Below are 21393 nucleotides of genomic sequence, written 5' to 3' on the forward strand. Positions count from 1 at the left end.
TACTATTTAGTATAAGTATCAGTCATATGGTGCAAGAAGGCTTTGAGCTTTTGCTGCATCAGCCAAAATAAAATAAAAATTGTGTTTCCTTTGTCATATAGGTACCTATCCAGCTGACCATGAGTTTTCCCACAGTGATGGCTAGTGAGTGATTCAATTCAGTGACTTGAGTCATCTTACTGAATGATTGACTTGGATCACTAGATTACAGACTGAATAAAGCTGCAGTTATTTACACTGATATCAACAGCCAATAACACCAGTGGTCCAGTTATGTCAGAATGACCAAATCTAACTATGGATATCATCAAAAATTCAAAATGTATGAACAAATCTAATTCTATTTGATTTTAGTTTGGAAGAAATTTGGTGTGAGAGAGAGAGAGAAAGAGAGAGACAAACAGCTGGATAAATACATAACACATACCCTTTCAAACAGACATAATATGAATAATTAGAGGTGTGACATAGGTATTAATAAAACAGATATCTACAAAACAGAATAAATTCTAGTGTGATACATCTTATGCAAATAGAAAATTATACCATATCCAGCTTTGTATAGTAGAACTGTATTTAAATTAGCCACTAACTTGTATTAAGAACTAAATAATTTATTGCAGGCTTTTCAAAGTCCAGATTTTGCATAGTTGCAACTTCAGTCCTAAGTGAGTGAATTTTTCAAAATAAATACTGATGATCACTGAGGAGCACAGCAGGTTGGCAAGTGACTGTCCACAAGTGGTCCCAGATAGGGGGGCTAAAGGGGTATAGTACCCCCAAGATCAAAATAATGCAGATTTTTTTAATGCTGTATGATAATTAAAGTTTAAATCCTGGAACTGCTCTCCTGACAGTATCTAAAATCATGTTTATTAATTTGAACCGAGGAATTTTTTATTGTTTGTGCTCTTTAGTCTCTCATGGGATGGGACTGTGTTTTCTCTCTATTAGAGCTCAAAATAAACTGTATCATAATAGAAAGCTGTTTCAGCTTGTAATACTCATTGGCAATGTCATGTATATACTTGATTATTAAAAATAAGATATTATATTAATCAGTATTTCATTTTGAAATTTTACATTTCAGTCTCTGCCCTCTATGCATTGTATTTTTATGATATCTTCATAATGTAATTTAATAAGTAATTTTAAGACAGAATTTTCTTTTTTATTTCCTATGCATTAATGAATAATTTTATTTCTTCATCCATGCATGAAGAAATAAAATAAAAACACCAGGATTTTTTCTTGTATTGTAAGAATAATAATAAAAAAAATGCACAGTCATTAAATGGAATATGCAAGGACTAATCAGTGGGAGGAGGTTGGGAGAGATAATGGACAAATTATGCACTATTCCCATTTGTAATAATATATTAAAATTATTTGTGAAGATATTTTTGGGTATTTTGGTCTCCTATCATGATCCTTCCCTTCAAAAAAAGTATGAGGGCTATATTCTCCCAGGGCATAACATATAGTATGCCCACTCCAATCAGAAGGCTCTAAGAACAAGTCCAAACTTGAGAGAAGTACATACTGTAGAAGTTAGTGGTAGTGATGGGAGCAACTGACCAGAACGGATTACATAATGAGCCTTCTATTATTATTATTATCCTAAACAATCAAACAATCATTTAGTAGGGTTCGGTTGCCATGGAGAATGTAGAATGAATAGAAATGCACCAAGAAATGTTGCTTTGATCACCTATTTATTAATAACCAAATAATTCAATAATTTTCGTTCAACTGCACACATTAGTTGTTGTCTATAGTAAGTCAGTAATATACCTATTATTTACCTAATACTATTTTATATACTAATTTACCTAATACTATTTTATATACTAATTTACCTAATACTATTTTATACACTAATTTACTTAATACTATTTTATATACTAATTTACCAAACACTGACAAGTACATACAAGTTTTTTTCCCACTATTTCATTAGTATAAATTCACTACACAAAATCACATAATGAATTGATACATAAAGTTACATTTCATTTTCATAAAGTTACTTGTCATTTCCCTTAGCCAGATTATGTAGTGAATCTCTTCAATATTCAATGCCTTGAAATGGTGATTCAGTTTCTCATTCATTGGCCATTACTACAATGCTAAATGTTAACTTATTTCAAAGTGACGACTTGAGTCGCCGTTCTGTAATAACTCAATTGAATCAAATCAGACAAATGACTCATTTTGCCCATCACTAACATTCCAGTAATAAAACTCACTAGTCAAAAAGAAAACTTTCTACAATCTGATCTAAACCTTTTTCCTTGTAATTTAAATTTATGGCCTCTAGAGTTCTGGAATCATTTAAAACAGTGAAAATTTTGCCTTCATTTGTTTTGCTGTACTCTCTCAGAGCCTTACAGACCTCAATCTAAGGTGCCAGGTTACCAAGCTCTGCAAGCCTACATATTCAAAGTCTTTTTTGATATGAGCACCCTTTTGCTGATCTTACCAGAAGAGTTGCCCATCTTTGGACCTTGGGCTCTTAAGACAATTGTAAAGCTGCGCTTCCAAGTGCAGCCTTACAATTGTCTTATACAATGGGATTACAATCTCCCTATCTCTATAAGCAAATGTCCAATAAATCACTGTTGGGAAGCAATAGGTCTTCTTTGCTGCCTGTTTATAATACTTGATAACTTCATTCCCCTCCTGTATTTTTACTCCCAAATCCCTTTCTTCTTCTAATATTTTTAATTCAACTCACCAAGTATATGAGTTATTTTGGGGTTGTTATTTCCTAAACAGGTGGTTCCACACTCAAAGTAGTGGAAAACAAAAAAATATTCTAAGGTAATCTACAGCATAACATGAAGTTTTCTGAACAGTGCAGACAGGCTAGGAACAACTCATGGCTTATGAAGTTCGGTCAACAATAAACAGGAATTTTCCTGTATGGACAAGGAAGTGATTATTCATCTTATAATGCAATGGTTAGGCTGCTCTTCAGTGCTACACACAGGTCTGGAAGTCTCTGAAGGATGAGGATCTGTTGGAATAGGTGCAGAGAAGAGCAATAGGGTACTCTTACTCTTATCAAAAAAAGGCTTTGGTTCTGCAAATTGCATCCTTGGCACTTGCAAGGAGACCTCACTGAAGTGTTTAAAGTTTTAAATGGATCGAGTAAACTAAATGCTGATGGCTCTTTCTTGGACTCTTTCTTTTTGTGTGTATATGTCCACTTATACACATAAGTGGACATAAATTTAAATCAATAAAAGATGATTGTAGGATAGGCGTGTGAAAATTTTCTTTCAGACAGAGTGACTGTTGGAAAAGACTTTCATTTGGTGTTGTGGAAGTGGGTAATTTTAATAAATTTAATGAAGGATTAGATAAACTGCTAGAGAGGATGTACAGGTAAGGTAGGTAGTTTTTTTTTTTTTTTTTGATCGATGCTAGTACTACTAGTACTAATAATAATAAAAAATTACCAGGGGTCTTGCCATCAGTCCACTGCAGACCCTTCCCTATCTCAAGAGGTACAGTCCATGTTTCAGGATCAGGTGACCTAACCCCAGTAACCTCCTCTGGTGATTTAACTGTGGTCAGAGGCACTTTCATGGGTAACTTTGGATGAGGCCGTTTACCTATTAATATAATAATATTTCTGAATTTGCTGCAGTTATAATGGATTTAAAACAAAATTTAAAAAACATTTCATTTATAATAAAAAAATTATACTAAACTCATGTATTTTTCCTAATCAATAGAAGTATATGTAAGGCACAGCTATGACTATGCCTTGTCAAAGAGATGGATATCTCTGCATGTATACCTTTAAGACATACTTTAAAGTTTCATCTTACATTATATCATAATTCATATTCCTCTTAACATAGTTGAATGAATCATTAAAACCCTCAAATGAAATGCATGTAAGTGCTGCTACTGTCTCGAAATAGCATATTGAGATACTAAGTATAAGAATTGCTAATAAACATAGGACCACCAATTAAACCAAGCTGACAGGATAAATACTGGCCATGATATGAAAACAAGTGCCACTCTTCAAATGGCCATTTCAGTGCTTTGTTATTTTGTCAGTTTTCAGACGACAGCACTTATGCCATTTCATTTTGAGAGCATTCTAAGAAAATGTTTGGCATCTTAATTTTACCATTAATGTAGCACTTTCATTGAGTGAGAGATAGCAGAGAGTGATAATTAATGGACACTGCTCTATTGGACTAATGTTATTAGTGGAGTTCCCCAGGGTTTAGTGCTGGGCTCATTGTTGTTTTGTGTATTTATCAATGATATCGATGAAGGTATATCTAACTTAATGTCCAAGTCTGCAGATGATACAAAGGTTGGCAGGGTTGTTCATAACAGTAATGACAGTATGCTGCTGCAACAGGATCTAGAAAAGTTAGGCAGATGGGCTGAGAAGTGGCGACTAAAGTTTAACATTGACAAATGCAAAGTACTCCATATGGGTAGCAGTAACCCAAGAGAAATATACCAACTGTGGTACTACACTCAGGGAGCTGGAGAATGAAAAAGACTTGGGGGTAATTGTGCAGTCAGATATGAAGTTGTCTGAGCAGTGAAGACAGGCTGCCAGAGCAGGTCATGGAGTTTTGTCAATGATACATAGGAATTTTGCTAGCAGAGACAAGGTGGTGATTATCCCTTTGTATAAGGCAATGGTCAGGTCACCCCTTGAGTATACTGTATACATGTCTGGAGGCCTCATTTTAGGAAGGATGTAGAGTTGGTAGAACAAGTACAGAGAAGGGCAACAAAGTTGATGAGAGGAACAAAGGGGTGCGCTTACGAAGAAAGGCTTAAGTTCTGCAAGTTGCAGCATCTGGAGGCTAGGCACCTGCGAGGTGATCTGATTGAGGTGTATAAGCCTTAAATGGTTTGAGCAGGCTCAATGCTGACAGGATACTTCCGCTTGCTCAGATTAAGAACCAGAGGGGGGTATAGATTCAAATCGACGAAAGACAGTTGTAGAATAGATGTGCGGAAGTTTGCCTTTAGCCAGCGGGTAGTTGATTGCTGGAACAGACTTTCATCTGTTGTTGTGGAAGTTGATAGCTTAAATAAATTTAAGGCTGAACTAGACAACCATCTGGAGTGAACAGATGGGTGAAATGGGAAGGTTTTTTTTTTTTTTTTTTTTTGTTGATGCTGTATAAGCTTGCTTTCTTGCATCATATGCCTCAACTAATGCTAATGTTAATATTCAATAATTATGCCAGTTTCAGGATTTGCTGATTTTTTTTTCAGCAGTTTCTTCATTAAGTTTATTATGACTGTTATTTATTATTGTTATTTTTGTGGCTGTTATTGTTATTTATTATTATCTCCTACTGCACTTTGTGTGGGGGCTGAAGAGAATGTGGATCATATTTTACTTGACTGTCACTACTATTTGGCCCCTTGATGTGGGCACCAGTACACGGTAAGGGGACCTCTAAGTGATCCTGCTGGGCTTCTAGATTAGCATCCAGGCAATTTCAGGCTAATATCAATGGAATCCAGTGTGTTTGCTGCACACTGCAACCCACGGAAATTTGGATCCTGGTGGTTGAGGGACCCAGCTCCAACACACCATTGCGGCTAAATGACCAGATGAACAACGGTATAAGGCATCACACACATACAAAGTCCATACACTTTTAAATCTCTGGCTTTTCCAGTCAACTGGTTCACCCACAATGTAAACTATGCGGAGATGGGAGAAACCCTTGGTGCCGCTTGACCCTAAACACACTTTACACCATTTTGGCTCCTGCTTCAACAAGACGGGTGGTCCTGGATGGCCCAGCTATGATGAAATCGGCTAGTGGGTTTGCCTGCAAGGGTCAACTATGTCAATGCCATGCCCCTACCCTCATGGTCCGGGGGACAGGGTTTAGGCTGATGGCGATGTGGGTATGGTGTCTGAGTAGCCCTGGTCTCCTACTCCTGTTCACATTTATTGCTTGCCTTGTAGTGGGCATCCCTTTGGGCTCTGTGGTGGGTGGGGAGCCCGACCACCGACCAGAATAAAAAACACTGTGAATTCTGAAAAAAATATATTTCTTCTGGGGGTTGCAATCTGGTCCCTAACTGAAAATCCAACTGATGATATAGACAGAGCCAATGTAGCAAAGAGGGCACAAGCTGAAGAACCATCAGGTCCCACACCAAGATTCTTGATTATTTATTCCCAAACTGAGAAACCCATTGGAAAATGTCGCTATTCTTTATACAGAATGGTTTAGAGGGGATTAGCAGGTTCCCCTAAATCAGTTAAGAGGCTTTGTTCTGGAGACCTTAATTGAAACAAAAAGCAACAGGCACTCAGAGCAGCTACTCCAATCAACATCGATTGGAGGCATACTGATAACTGTAAACACCACGCCGAACACTAAACTCGTCGAGAGGTGTCATCTCTGAGTGGGATCTCCTTGAGGTCCCTGAGGAGGAAATATGCACAGAACTAAAACCTTAGGGAGTGGTAGCTGTGAAAAGAATTTCCATGCATAAGGATGGGAAGTTGGTACCAACTAGAAACATCATCTTTAAGTTTAACTCTCCAACATCTCCTAACGAGGTAAGAGCTGGGTATATAAATTGTAATATCAGGCCGTACATTCTAAACCCACTACGATGTTTCAAATGCCAAAAATATGGGCATTCGCAGATGGCCTGCTGTGGAGTGACTGCTTGTCCTTGTTGCAGTGCCAAAGACCACGAAAGCATGTACAGCCACCAAAGCCACTTGCATCAACTGTGGAGGTGAGCACCCTGCATACTGCAGGGCATGCCAACTCAAGGCAGAGCTGAACATATCCTATCAGGAGGCAAGGAAAGCAGTCAAGCCAATAAATAGCAAAAAGCCTACATATGTGGAGAAAGTTGCAGGGAAACATTCCATTGCAACACAAACTGATATGCCTATCCCACTAAAGGAGTCATTAACTCCTATTGTGTACTATTTATTGAGCTCTCAAAAACCTACGCAAAAAACCCAGTCAGCTGCTACTCCAATATTAATACCTCCTAGTGCTCCACCACTATCGAAACCAAGTGGGAAAGAAAAACCACAAAAAACCTGAAGCACCATCAATAACACAAGAGAAAATGGATGTTGAAGACAAGAAGGTACCAGTCGACTCAGTCCTGGAACTCTCTGCCGAAGAAGAAGAAATGGATACAGGCCAATGCCCAGTCTCTCCAAAGAAAGAAAAATCCAGGATTGAGAAAATAAAGCCCTCAGCCCTTTGGAAGCCATCAGATGGACCACCAAAATCTAAATAATGAGCACACTAAAATTTTCACAGTGGAATTGCCGTGGATTCGTGATGACATCAAGGCCTTCTTCACATGCTTTTGTTTACAGGAGACCTATTTAAAGGCAAATGAGGACCGTTACTTGCGTAACTGCTATATTATTCATAAAGACAGAGCTGGAGTTGGACCTGCCCATGGAGGAGTTGCCATCCTTCTGGGTAACCATACCCCTTTTCAAGCTATGCTATTTACCATCAGCTTAGAGATAATAGCAGTTTGTCTAATAGTAGGGTTTCTTTTAACTGTGTATTCTATCTATTTGTCACCCAGGCAGATGTTGATGATCTCATTCAACAGTTGCCACCCCTTTTCCTATTACTAGGGGATTTCAGTAATAGTAATACTACTCCACAGTAATACTCTGTGGGGGGTGCTGACATTAATGAAAGAGGTTGAATTGTTGAGTGTATGCTAGAAAACAATGATCTGGCCCTTTTAAATATGGGATCTGATACATACTTCCACATTTCTACCCGTACATATACTTGTGATTGACCTCTCTATATGCTCCTTGGACTGCGCCTCCGTAGCCAGGTGGGCAGGAGCAGCAGTGCGTAGCACAAGAAGTATCACGCTTCTTGATTAGACCAGGGTTCAAGCCTGTGACCACCAAATACGGAGGATGCAGAAAGGTCAGGGAATGACCACCACGTATCCCCAGAGCAATATGGACTTAGTTGCTAATGCTCCTAAAAAAAAAATATGCTCCTTTTCTCTCCTTCCTGTTTGTACATGGGAGGTTAAAGACAACCTGTACAGCAGTGATTACTTCCCTTTGATATCCACCCTACGCCAAGGGAGAACATACCACCCATCTAGGATACCACGGTGGAAGATTAATCATGCTGGCTGGAATGCCTTTAAACATCTGGCAACATTTAATAACGCTACAGTCAGCAAGCAGTCAATTAACGATGCAATTATGTATGTCACAGAAAGTATTGTCTAAGGAGCAGTAATTCCAATTACGTCAACACGATTTCTACCTTTCTCAAAACCATGGTGGAATGCCGAATGCACAGCAGCAAGAAAGGCGCAAAACAAGGCATGGAGGAAATTTCATCGTTACCCCACCACAGATAACCTAATAGCCTTTAAATGTGCATGTGCCAAAGCACAATTCATTAGACGTCAGTGTCAGAAGGAATCTTGGATCCACTTCATATCTTCCATTTCCTAGACAGTGTCACCTAAGCTTGTCTGGGATCAAGTCTGGAAAATGAAAGGTAGATATACGCTGCATATGGTATCGACCCTAGAACATAATGGATGTACCACAGCAGACCCAACTGCAATTGCAAACACCCTAGGGCAGTGTCTGCTGAATCATCCTACCCCCTGAGTTTCTGGTGCTCAAACAAAAAGAGGAAAAGCAGGTTTTGAAATTGTCATCAAATAACTGTGAGGCATATAATCAGCCTTTCACAGAATGGGAAATGAAAGCAGCTCTATTGCTATCCCAGGTGAGTGCCATAGGGCCAGATAACATGCATTGTGAGATGATTAAACATCTTTCATCTGAATCTATGGATCGTCTGCTCTCTCTGTACAACAGAATATATCTTGAAGAACAGTTTCCTGGCATAAGGGAATAGTTGTTGCCTTCCCTAAGCCAGGAAAGAATCTGAAAAATTACCATCCCACTGCTCTGACAAGTCACTTGTGCAAGATCCTGGAAAGGATGATCAATGCCTGCCTCATGGTATCTAGAAACAAATGGCCTTCTTTCCAAGGTACAATGTGGCTTCCGAAGGAATAGATCAACACTTGATCATTTAATAAGAATGGAAACATCTATTTGAGATGCTTTCCTTAAAAGTGAGCACCTGGTGTTGATTTTCTTTGATATGACACAGCTTGGGGATATGGAATCCTGAAAGATATCTACAATCTTTCACAGCTGAATGCACTGTGAAAGGTAACAGTGCATTCGGCTATGAGTGTCATCTAGCCCTTTTTATTAAAAATTTTTTACTGAATCGCTCATTCTAAGTTCATGTGAGGTCTGTTCTTTTGCGTTCTTTTTGCCAAGAGGAGGAAGTTCCCGAAGGGTCAGTACTAAGCATTAAGTTTTTGCTATCAAAGTTAATTCTATTACTGAACAACTTCTTCCAACTGTAAAAAGTGCCCCCTTTGTTGATGACTTTAACATATTTTTACAGTCATGTAACATTTGTTATTGAAAGATAATAGCAGCATGCTGTCAACCATGTCATTCTTGGGAAATCAGTAATGGTTTCAGGTTCTCAATTCAGAAGGCCCTCTGCGTACACTTTTGTCGCAAGTAGAACCTTCATCCTGAACCAGAAATCAAGCTCGGACAAAACATTTCAGTAGAATCCGAGACAAAATTCTTGGGGCTGATTTTCGTCAACTGCGGATAAAATGCAAAATGAACCTGTTGAATGCAATCTCATCCAATAACTGGGGGGTCAGATTGCTGCACTCTACCATGCACTTTTCCAATCTAAATTAGAATATGGGTCCCAAGTGTACACATCTGCTAGAAACAGTGTACTTTGATGGTTAGACCCAGTTCACCATCAAGCCATCTGCATTGCTACTGGGGCATTCAGAACATCTCCTGTCCAGAGTTTAAATGTCGAAGCAACTGAATTGTCACTGTTGCTCTGACGAAAGCAGTTCTAACTAAACTATGCTTTTAAACTGAAATCCCAGCCAAACAACCCTACATGGACATCTGTTTTCGAGTCACAATGAGAAAATCTCTATAAAGCCTGTCAGACTGCAAACCGTCCCTTTGGTATTCGTGTCCAAGAGCTGCTCAGAGAGCTTCAAATCACAGTAGACAATGTTGCCCGGTCACCAAGGCAACACTTTCAACCATGGCATGCTCACTTTCGACCATGCAATTTCTCCCTTAACATCGGGGGGGAGACAAGCACCTTGCCATCTGTCTACCTACAACTCTATGCTGACCGGGCTAGCCAGGTGGATAAAGTGCCTGCCTGGCAACCCAAAGGTCGCGGGTTCGAATCCCGTCTAGGGCTTGGATCAGAGTAGAAAATGCAAAAACCTCGGAAGGGGCAATATGGCCACAGAAGCCAATGCACTAACAACTAACAAAAAAAAAAAAAAAACGATCTACTTACTCCAATTTCCTGCCCATCCTTACTAATGGCTTGAAAACAGAATCATCTGTGGGATCTGCTGCTGTATTCCCAGATAGCATGGTTTCTCAGAAAATTCCACAGGAGTGCAATATATACACAGCTGAGTTGTATGCTATTGAGCTAGCCTTGGACCATATTAAAACTAACAATTATCAAAGATATATGGTTTACACTGATGTGCATTACAGGCCTTATCCACAATCAGATATAAATAACAATCCAGTCCTGTCCAGGGTCCAGCAGAAGTTGTTTACCCTTTGTGAATATACATTTGATATCCACTTCTGACGGATCACAAGACATGTTGGGATCAAGGGAAATGATCTGGCAGATGCTGCAGCCAGATCAGCACAATCCTACAGCAGCCACAGCCCACTAGTCCCCTATACAGACTATGGGCAAGTGATAAGAAATGCATTACATACCCAGTGGCAACAATTATGTCATGGACAGTCCACAAACAAGTTGTATCAAATCAAGCTTGTAATCCAAAGATGGCAGTCTAGTCTGCACAACAGCCACAGAGAGGAAGTTGTTCTAGCTTGTCTCCACATAAGACATAGTTGTCTGATGCACTCTTTTCTACTGAGAGCTGACGACCCTCCTGTGTGTGAGTACCATGACACCATTTTAACCATTAGATACATTTTAATTATATGCCCATGATTTAGACATGAATGACATATATCTTTTACTGCTTTTAATCATCTGACTGAACTCTATACACTCAGTTAAATACTCTATGACAATGACCATGCATCAGCTGTTTTTAACTATTTAAAGCTGATAAACTTATTTACATCTTTTTAACATATATCGTTTATACCTTGTTGACTGCTTTTATACATATTTTTTGTACAAATCTTTTTTGACATGGTGACCAATATTCCCGGGTCACTGTAATTTTTTAATCATTGTTTCTATAATTTTAATATGTCTACTTATTTACCATGGTTGGCATATTATAGCCTAGGTTGCTGTTGCACCAGTAAACCCAAATCAAATCAAACTACTATTTGGACTATAGATGAGAACTTCAACTTATTACAGGACTCTCACTAGTGAAAATAAATCCTTACTTGTTCAGTTTCAGGTTGCATTTAATGCTCTTAATACATTTACTTCACATGTCTTCAAAAGGAGAGATGAACTTCGATCAGTTAACTCAAGATAGACCATTGTTCTTGTGACTCTTTGTACCTCAGGGTTGGTGTATTGGAAAGTTACTTCTAACTATGAACTCTCACAGTGACTACATCTATTAGATGGTAACAATGTTTTGTTATATATTAGAACTACTTTCTGATTTCTACTGCTTCTGGAGATTCTTCTATTTGATCCTTGGAAAAGCTATTACAGTGCATTTTTCTTTTGGACTTGTTTTGTCGGGTGAACTGTTGAAGCTATCTTGGACTTGCTATTGATTGTACATAGTGTATATATTCGTTAATACTGAATCTTGCCTTATTAATGGAGTGTGATGAGGATGAAATTTTGTCCATTATTTTTGGACTCTTTCCTCAAAGAAGACAGGAATGTCCCTGATGAGCTTTCTTTATTGCTGATCATGATACCAGGATGGGATTTTTGGTAAGATGCCAAGCGTCGGTCACAAAACATAAGAAACAGAACAGAGCACACAAAATTTACACACACACACACACACACACACACACACACACACACACACACGCACACGCACACACACACCCGGATTTGGCACAAGCCTCACCACAAGAAGTATAAAAGCGGCTAATGGGGGGAACCCTGGGGTCCAGAACAACTACATTTAAAGGCTTCAAATTATTAAGTTTATTTCATTCAAGGTAAGTTTGAGTTGCATTCTTATTTGGCATCATTAAGAATGATCTGGTGGTATTTTTCATTATTCTCCCCCCCCTTTAATGTTGCTCAAAGAATCAATGGACTGTGCCCACATGGTGTCAACTTTCTATTATGCATAGCTCTGCACTGTTGAGCTGACAAAAAGCAATGAAACAGCCATATGAAGAATGGCTGCACTTGCTTTCATAATGTACAATGTGTACAGAAAGGATAGACAGAATAGGCAGGGAAGAGGGGTTATGCTATTAATTAAGAAAAACAAAATAAAAAAAGTGCATCCAGTTGATATAGATGGACAATGCACTCTTGAGTCAGTTTGGTGTGACATAAGCACTGTGAAAGCAAAAATAAGAGTAGGAGTGTGTTATAGGCCTAATTACTCGAATCAGTACAATGAATTTTTAATTTTTTAAGAGCACAAAAGGTGATAATAAGAAAATGCACAGAGAAATAGAGGGGGCTAGTAACTCAGAATGTCTTATAATGGGGGATTTTAACTTCCCAGATATTGATTGGAACTTGTGGGTTGGTCACTCGCAATAAATCCACAAAAGTCACACTAGTAAGACTTTTGTGGATTTATTGGATGATTGTTTCCTGAAGCAGCATGTTTGAGCGGCAACCAGACAAGGTAATACCATTGATCTGGTTATCAGTAGTGATCATTTGTGTATTAAGAATTTGCATATAAAGGAACCACTAGGTTGCAGTGATTACAGTGTACTGATGTGGGGTTTACTTAAAGATAATTACCATTAGGAGTAAAGGAAAAGGTTTTTGCTTCCATAAAGGTGACTACAGTGGTCTCAGACAGTTTTTAAATTCTGTACAGTGGGATCAACTGATGATGTTACCGGCAGCAAATTCTAAGTGGGAAGCATTCAAGGAATCGATTGTGGAAGCTACTAAGCATTTCATACCTATTAAGAAATATTGTTCAAGGTTTAGGCCTAACTGGTTGTCAAACGAACTAATGAGACTTGTGGCAGAGAAGAAAAAATGACAGAAGCCTATGGCAGATATAAGCTAGCCTGTAATCAAGTCACAAAGGAGATTAAGCAGGTGAAGGCAGATTACAAGAAATCTTTGGCAAAGGAAGCTAAGAAAAACAGCAGGGATTTCTTTACTTATATAAACTCTAAAAGGAAGGGGATGAATCAGATTGGTCCACTTGATATCGATGGTTTCACTGTTGATTATCTTGCTCAGAGAGCAAACAAACTGAATGAGTATTTTGCATCTACATTCACACATGAGGAGTTATTAAGGATTGAAAATGCCAAAAGGTTATCAAATTGCAGCAGGGTGCTTATTGATTTTGTAATAACTGAGAGCAAAATGGAGAAATTGTTGAAGTTAAACACCTGGGGTGGAATGGGATCTAGCCAGTTATATTAAAGGAGGAGGCAAAGGAAGTAAGCAAACCCTTAGCCATAATTATGAGAGCACCCTTGGACTCAGGGGAGGTCTCCACGGACTGGAAATGTGCAAATGTATCCCCAATTCACAAAGGAGTATCGAAGAGTGACACGGGTAATTACAGACCGGTTAGTTTAACTTCTGTTCTGGGTAAAATAATGGAGTCACTGGTTAAAGGTGCATTGCAGGATCATCTAGACAAGACTGCAGCAATAATTCAGACACAGCATGGGTTTGTTAAGGTAAAGTCTTGTCTGACAAATTTGATTGGATATCATCATGTGGTTACAAAGGAACAGGATGCAAAAAAATAATTTTGATATATTACTTAAATTTCAGGAAAGCCTTTAATACTGTTGCACATGGAAGGTTACTGTACAAATTGGAGCAGAATGGTATTAAGGGTAAGTTGCTACAATGGATAAAACGATGGTTGGGTAGTAGAAGACAGAGGGTGGTAATCAATGGGAGCTGCACTTTGTGGGCTAATGTTATTAGTCCATGTTAATTGGACTAATGTTATTAGTCCAGTTAAAATGCACTGCTTGCATGATGTTTGTGGAGCAATCAGATATGGGACATGATATTGCCATGGAGGATGTCTTTGTGTGTGTGTGCAATGCAAGGAGTGTAACGAAATCAGGCGACAACTCAGCTTTGTTATGGGCCTATATGAGAGCTTGAAGGACAGGGTGGATGCCCTCGAAGGATCTAAATTGAGGGGCCCATCAAGCTCTCAGCTGCCCACATCAATGCCAGAGCTTGCACTTGGTCATCACACAACACAGTGACAACCCCCTAAGGCAGAAAGCGCTGGTCCCACAGGGACTAGTAGTTGTTAGCATTAGCATTAGTAGAGGCATTTGATGCAAGAAAGCAAGCTTATGCAGCATCAGCCAAAAAAAAAAAAAAAAAAAACCCACTTCCACTTCACCCCTCTGTTTGTTCAAAATACCTGTCCAGCTGAGCCTTAAACTTATTTAGGCTTTCAACCTCCACCACAAGGGATGGAAGTCTGTTCCACCAACCAACCACCCGCTGGCTAAAGGCAAATTTCCGCACATCTATCCTACATCTGTCTTTCCTCAATTTGAATTTATGCCCTCTCAGGTGATTCCTCTGAGCTAGAGGAAGAATCCCATCAGCATTGAGCATGCTTAAACCATTCAAGGTTTTATACACCTCTATCAGATCACCTCGCTGGTGCCTAGTCTCCAGACACTGTAATTTGAAAAACTTAAGCCTTTCTTCGTAAGAGCACCCCTTTGTTCCATTCACTAATCTTGTTGCCCTTCTCTGTACTCGTTCCAGCAGCTCTACATCCTTCTTGAAATGAGGCCTCCAAACCTGTATACAGTACTCTAGGTGTGGCCTGACCATTGCCTTATACAATGGAATAATCACCTCCTTATCCCTGCTGGAAAAATTCCTGTATATCATTGACAATACTCCATGAGCTACTCTTGCAGCCCGTCTGCACTGCTCAGAGAACTTCATATCTGCCTGCACAACCACCCCCAAGTCCCTTTCATTCTCTGCCACTGTCAGTGTAGTACCACAGAGTTGATACGTTGCTCTGGGGTTGCTGTTTCCCGTATGTAGTACTTTACATTTGTCAATGTTAAACTTCATTTGCCACCTCTCAGCCCATCTGCTCAACCTTTCCAGATCCTGTTGCAGCAGCATAGTGTCAGTAGTGTCCTTGACAACCCTGCCAACCTTTGTATCGTCTGCAAACTTAGACATTAAGCTTGATATACCATCATCAATATCATTTATAAATACAGAAAACAATAATGGACCCAACACTGAGCCCTGAGGGACTCCACTAATAACATTAGTCCACGATGAGCAGTGTCCATTGATTACAACTCTCTGTCTTCTCCCCCTCAACCACCCCTTTATCCATAGCAGCAATTTGCCTCCAATGTCACACTGCTCCAATTTGTGTAGCAGTCTTCCATGTGCAACAGTATCAAAAGCCTTTCTAAGATCCAAGTATATAATATCAAAGTTATTCCCTGCATCCAGTTCTTTTGTGACTGCATCATAGTATCCAATCAAGTTGTTCAGGCAAGACTTCCCCTTAAGAAAACCATGCTGTGTCTGAGCTATAACTGAAGTCTTGTCTAAATGATCCTGCAGTGCTTCTTTAACCAGTGCCTCCATTAATTTTCCTGGAACAGAAGTTAAGCTCACAGGCCTATAATTACTTGTGTCAGCCTTTGATCCTCCTTTGTGAATTGGGGTCACATTTGCACATTTCCAGTCTATGGATGCCTCCCCTGAGTCCAAGGAAGCTCTCATAATTATGGCTAAGGGTTTGCTTACTTCCTTTGCTGCCTCCTTTTATATAACTGGATAGATCCCATCCACCCCGGGTGCCTTTCTTGTGTTTATCTTCAATAGTTTCTCCTCCACTTTACTCCCAGTTATTTCAAGATTCTGTAGCTTACTGCTAGAGTTGAATACACCTCTGGCATTCCCCTTGCTGAATAACTCCTCATGTGTGAATGTCGATGCAAAATATTCATTTAGTTTGTTAGCTACCTGATCAGGATCATCAACAGTTGACCCATCAATATCAAGTGGACCAATCTGATTCATCCCCTTCCTTCTAGAGTTTACATAAGTAAAGAACTCTTTGCTGTTTTTCTTTGCATCCCTTGCCAAGGATTTCTCGTAATCTGCCTTCGCCTGCCTAACCTCCTTTGTAACTTGGTTGCATATCAACTTGTATCTATCATAGGCTTCTGTGTCATGTGTTAATTTGTAAGTATCCCATGCATTTTTCTTCTCTGCCATATGCCTCATTAGTTCATCTGACATCCATTTTGGCCTAAACCTTGAACAATATTTCTTAGTTGGTATGTAAAGCCTAGTAGCTTCCAAGATAAGTTCTTTGAATGCTTCCCATTTTGAATTTGCTGTTGGTAACATCATCAGTTGGTCCCACTGTATAGAATTTAGATACTGTCTCAGTCCATCGTAGTTGCCTGTACGGAAGCAATAACCCTTCCCTTTACCCCTAATGGTAGTTACCTCTTTGAGTAAATCCCACTTCAGCACATTGTGATCACTGCCATCTAGTGGTTCATTTATCTGCAGATTCTTATTGCATGAAGAATCACAGCTGATAATCAAATCAAGAGTATTACTCCCTCTAGTTGCCTCCCGAACATGCTGATGTAGAAAACAATCATTCAATAAATCCACAAAAGCCCTGCTAGTTTGTGAGTAACCAGCCCCCAAATTCCAGTCAATATCTGGGAAATTAAAATCTCCCATTATAAGACTCTCTGATTTACTGGCCCACTCTATTTCCCTGTACAGTTCCTTATTATACTCATCAGAGTCATTAGGCCTATAGCACACTCCTACTCTCAATTTTGATCTCCCAATGCTTATGTCACACCAAACTGACTCAACACTGCACTGTCCAGCAATGTCGACTGGCTTCACTTCCTTGGTTTTTATGTGTTTCTTAACTAATAGCATAACCCCCTCACCCCTTCCTATCCTGTCTCTCCTTTCTGTAGACGCTGTACTCTCCAAATTGCAGTTCTGCATCCCTTATATCTGTGTGACACCATGTCTCTGATATCCCAACAATATCTGCCTTTGATGTTTTGAGCAATACCTCAAATTCATCAAATTTATTTACTAAACTCCTAGCATTGTTGTACACGCAAGTATACCTGCACCTGTTTCTATTCTTAGCTACCCTAACACAACCCATGTGTTTACTTGTACCGCAATGGCCTCCAGCAGTCTCTGAAATTCCATGCATCTTGTTTTTCAGGCTTCTGCTCATTCTAATAGAAGCAGTGCAAGAATCTCTTTCACCTCTGCCAGTGGCTACTGTCAATCTATTGGTCTTTGTCTCCCCCCAAGCTAGCAGTTTTCCGACCCACCTGACACTGCCTCGATAGCATCAGCAAATATTCTTGCACCCTTTCTATTTAAGTGTATCCCATCCCTGTAGAAGCAATCTCTCCTGTTAACAAGTACAGTCCAGGCTGAAAAAAATTCTACCCCTTGAGCCTTGCACAATCTTTACAGGGCCGAATTGATCGACAAGGCTCTCATCATATACTCCCTCCTATCGTGTCTGGGCAGAATTGCAGACACTTTCAAATTCAACCCTAATTCTCGGCTTTTGTTCAACAGTGACCTGTACTTGTTAAGTAATTCTGCCGGTCTCCTACTCTTAATATTATTAGTGCCAACGTGTACAACTATTATCACCTTTTGTGCCCTTAAAAGATGATATTCGCTCTACAACGTCATCAACCTTTGCCCCTGGCAGACATACCCTGGTCCTGTTCCACCTATCCTTTTTACAAAGCATGTTCCCTGTTTCCCTGACAATAGAGTCACCAACAACTACTAGTTCCTTCGAGACCAGCGCATTCTGCCTTGGGGGTTGTCTCTGTGTCACGCGATGCCCAAGTGCAAGCTCTGGCGTTGATGTGGGCAGCTGAGAGCTTGATGTGCCCCTCAATTTAGTTTCTTCGAGGGCATCCACCCTGTCCTTCAAGCTCTCATATAGGCCCACAGGAACGCCGAGTTGTTGGCTGATATCGATACACTCCTTGCATCGCGCGCACACACAAAGACATCCCCCTTGGCAGTATCATGTCCCGTACCCGATTGCTCTGCAAACATCAAGCAAACAGCGCATTTTATAAGGCTGTGAGTCAGAGGACAACTGCCCCCCTCAGTTCTGCTCTGAGCCACAGCACTTCCATTAGCTTGAGCCTTTTGCTTTGCTGCTCTGGTCTGAGTGACTTTATTGTCAGGGAAATGATAAACATGCTTTGTAAAAAGGATAAGTGGAACAGGACCAGGGTATGTTTGCCAGGGGCAAAGATTGATGATGTTGTAGAGCGGATATCATCTTTTAAGGGCACAAAAGGTGATACAGTTGTACACGTTGGCACTAATGATATTAAGAGTAGGAGACTGACGGAATTACTTAAAAAGCCGTGAATTACGGTTCAATTTGAAACTGTCTGTAATTCTACCCAGATGATAGGAGGGAGTATATGATGAGAGCCTTGTCGATCAATTCGGCCCTGGAAAGATTGTGCAAGGCTCAAGGGGTAGAATTTTTTTCTGCCTGGTCGGTACTTTGTTAACAGGACAGGCTGCTTCTACAGGGATGGGATACACTTAAATAGAAAGGGTGCAAGAATATTTGCTGATGCTATCGAGGCAGTGTTAAGTGGGTCGGTAAACTGCTAGCTTGGGGGGATACAAGGACTAATAGATTAACAGTAGCCACTGGCAGAGGTGAAAGTGATTCTTGCACTGCTTCTATTGGAATGAGCAGAAGCCTGGAAAACAAGATGCAGGATGTTTCAGAGACTGTTGGAGTCATTGTGGTACAAGTAAACACATGGGTTGAGTTAGGGTAGCTAAGAATAGGAACAGGTGCATGTATACTTGCGTGTACACCAATGCTAGGAGTTTGGTAAATAAATTTGATGAATTTGAGGTATTGCTCAAGGCATCAAAGGCGGATATTGTTGGGATATCAGAGACGTGGTGTTACACAGATATGAGGAATGCAGAACTGGAATTTGGAGAGTACAATGTCTACAGAAAGGATAGACAGGATATGAAGGGAGGAGAGGTTATGCCATTAGTTAAGAAACAAATAAAATCCAAGGAAGTGAAGCCAGTCGACATTGCTGGTCAGTGCAGTGTCGAGTCAGTTTGGTGTGATATAAGCATTGGGAGTTCAAAATTGAGAGTAGGAGTGTGCTATAGGCCTAATGACTCTGACGAGTATAATAAGAAAATGTACAGGGAAATAGAGTGGGCCAGTAAATCAAAGAGTCATATAATGGGGGATTTTAATTTCCCAGATATTGACTGGAATTTGTGGGTTGGTCACTCACACACTGGCAAGGCTTTTGTGGATTTATTGGATGATTGTTTTCTACATCAGCATGTTCGGGAGGAAACTGGAGGGAGTAATATACTTGGTTTAATTATCAGTCGGGTTTCTTCATGCATTAAGAATCTGCAGATAAAGGAACCACTAGGTGGCAGTGATCACAGTGTGCTGAAGTGGGATTTACTCAAAGAGGTAACCGCCATCAGGGGTAAAGGGGAGGGTTATTGCTTTTGTAAAGGCGACTACGATGGTCTGAGACAGTATTTAAATTCTATACAGTGGGACCAATTGATGTTAGTTTGTTTGTTTGTTTGTTTGTTTGTTATTTGGTTTGTAATGCTCCTAAATAAATTTAGGAGCATTAGCAACTATGGCCATATTGCTCCAGGATATGCGGTGGTCATTTCCTGATCTTTCCGCATCCTCCGTATTTGGTGGTGACGGGCTCGAACCCCGGTCTAATCAAGAAGCATGTGCTACACACTGCTACTCCTTCCCACCTGGCTACGGAGGCGCCACCAATTGATGATGTTACCCACAGCAAATTCAAAATGAGAAGCAAATTACCCACAGCAAATTCAAAGAACTTATCTTGGAAGCTACTGGGCTTTACATACCAACTAAGAAATATTGTTCAAGGTTTTAATCCTAAATGGATGTGAGATGAACTAATGAGGCATATGGCAGAGAAGAAAAATGCATGGGATACATATAAATTAACACGTGACACAGAAGCCTATGATAGATATAAGCTGGTCTGTAACCAAGTCACAAAGGAGGTTAGGTAGGCAAAGGCAGATTATGAGAAATCTTTGGCAAAGGATGCAAAGAAAAACAGCAAAGATTTCTTTACTTATGTAAATTCTAGAAGGAAGGGGATGAATCAGATTGGTCCACTTGATATCGATGGTTCAACTGTTGATGATCCTGCTCAGGTAGTTAACAAACTAAATGAATATTTTGCATTGACATTCACACACGAGGAGTTATTCAGCAAGGGGAATGCCAGAGGTGTATTCAACTCTAGCAGTAAGCTAGAGAATCTTGTAATAACTGAGAGTAAAGTGGAGGAGAAATTGTTTAAGATAAACACAAGAAAGGCACCTGGGGTGGATGGGATCTATCCAGTTATATTAAAGGAGGCAGCAAATTAAGTAAACAAACCCTTAGCCATAATTATGAGAGCTTCCTTGGACTCAGGGGAGGTACCCATAGACTGGAAATGCGCAAATGTGACCCCAATTCACAAAGGAGGATCAAGAGGAGACACAGGTAATTACAGACCTCTTAGTTTAACTTCTGTTCTAGGGAAATTAATGGAGGCACTGGTTAAAGAAGCATTGCAGGATCATCTAGACAAGACTTCAGTTATAGCTCGGACACAGCATGATTTTGTTAAGGGGAAGTCTTGCCTGACCAATTTCATTGGATACTATGATGCAGTCACAAAAGTGCTGGATGCAGGGAATAACTTTGATATTATATACTTGGATCTTAGAAAGGCTTTTGATACTGTTGCACATGGAAGACTGCTGCACAAATTGGAGCAGTGTGGCATTGGAGGAAAATTGCTGCTCTGGATAAAGGGGTGGTTGAGGGGGAGAAGACAGAGTGGTAATCAATGGACATTGCTCATCGTGGAGCAATGTTATTAGTGGAGTCCCTCAGGGCTCAGTGTTGGGTCCATTATTGTTTTCGGTATTTAAAAATAACATTGATGATGGTATATCAAGCTTAATGTCCAAGTTTGCAGATGATACAAAGGTTGGC

The 21393-nt window shown here is 40.0% G+C and overlaps 1 protein-coding gene across 4 annotated transcripts in view; it reads right to left on the minus strand.

The window, feature by feature from the left end:
* The window catches only part of LOC150076271 (uncharacterized), a 695145-nt gene that overhangs the window by 36558 nt on the left and 637194 nt on the right, over window positions 1-21393 (minus strand). For all 4 annotated transcript variants that reach the window (XM_090388135.1, XM_090388136.1, XM_090388134.1 and 1 more), the window contains one exon: window positions 3465-3620. In XM_090388135.1, the coding sequence (XP_090244261.1) occupies window positions 3465-3620 (156 nt within the window). The remainder of the gene's footprint in view (window positions 1-3464; window positions 3621-21393) is intronic.

The sequence above is a fragment of the Mastigoproctus giganteus genome, chromosome 13 (assembly GCF_048544385.1).
Source record: "Mastigoproctus giganteus isolate SK-2022 chromosome 13, ASM4854438v1, whole genome shotgun sequence".
Taxonomy (NCBI): Eukaryota; Metazoa; Arthropoda; class Arachnida; order Uropygi; family Thelyphonidae; genus Mastigoproctus; species Mastigoproctus giganteus.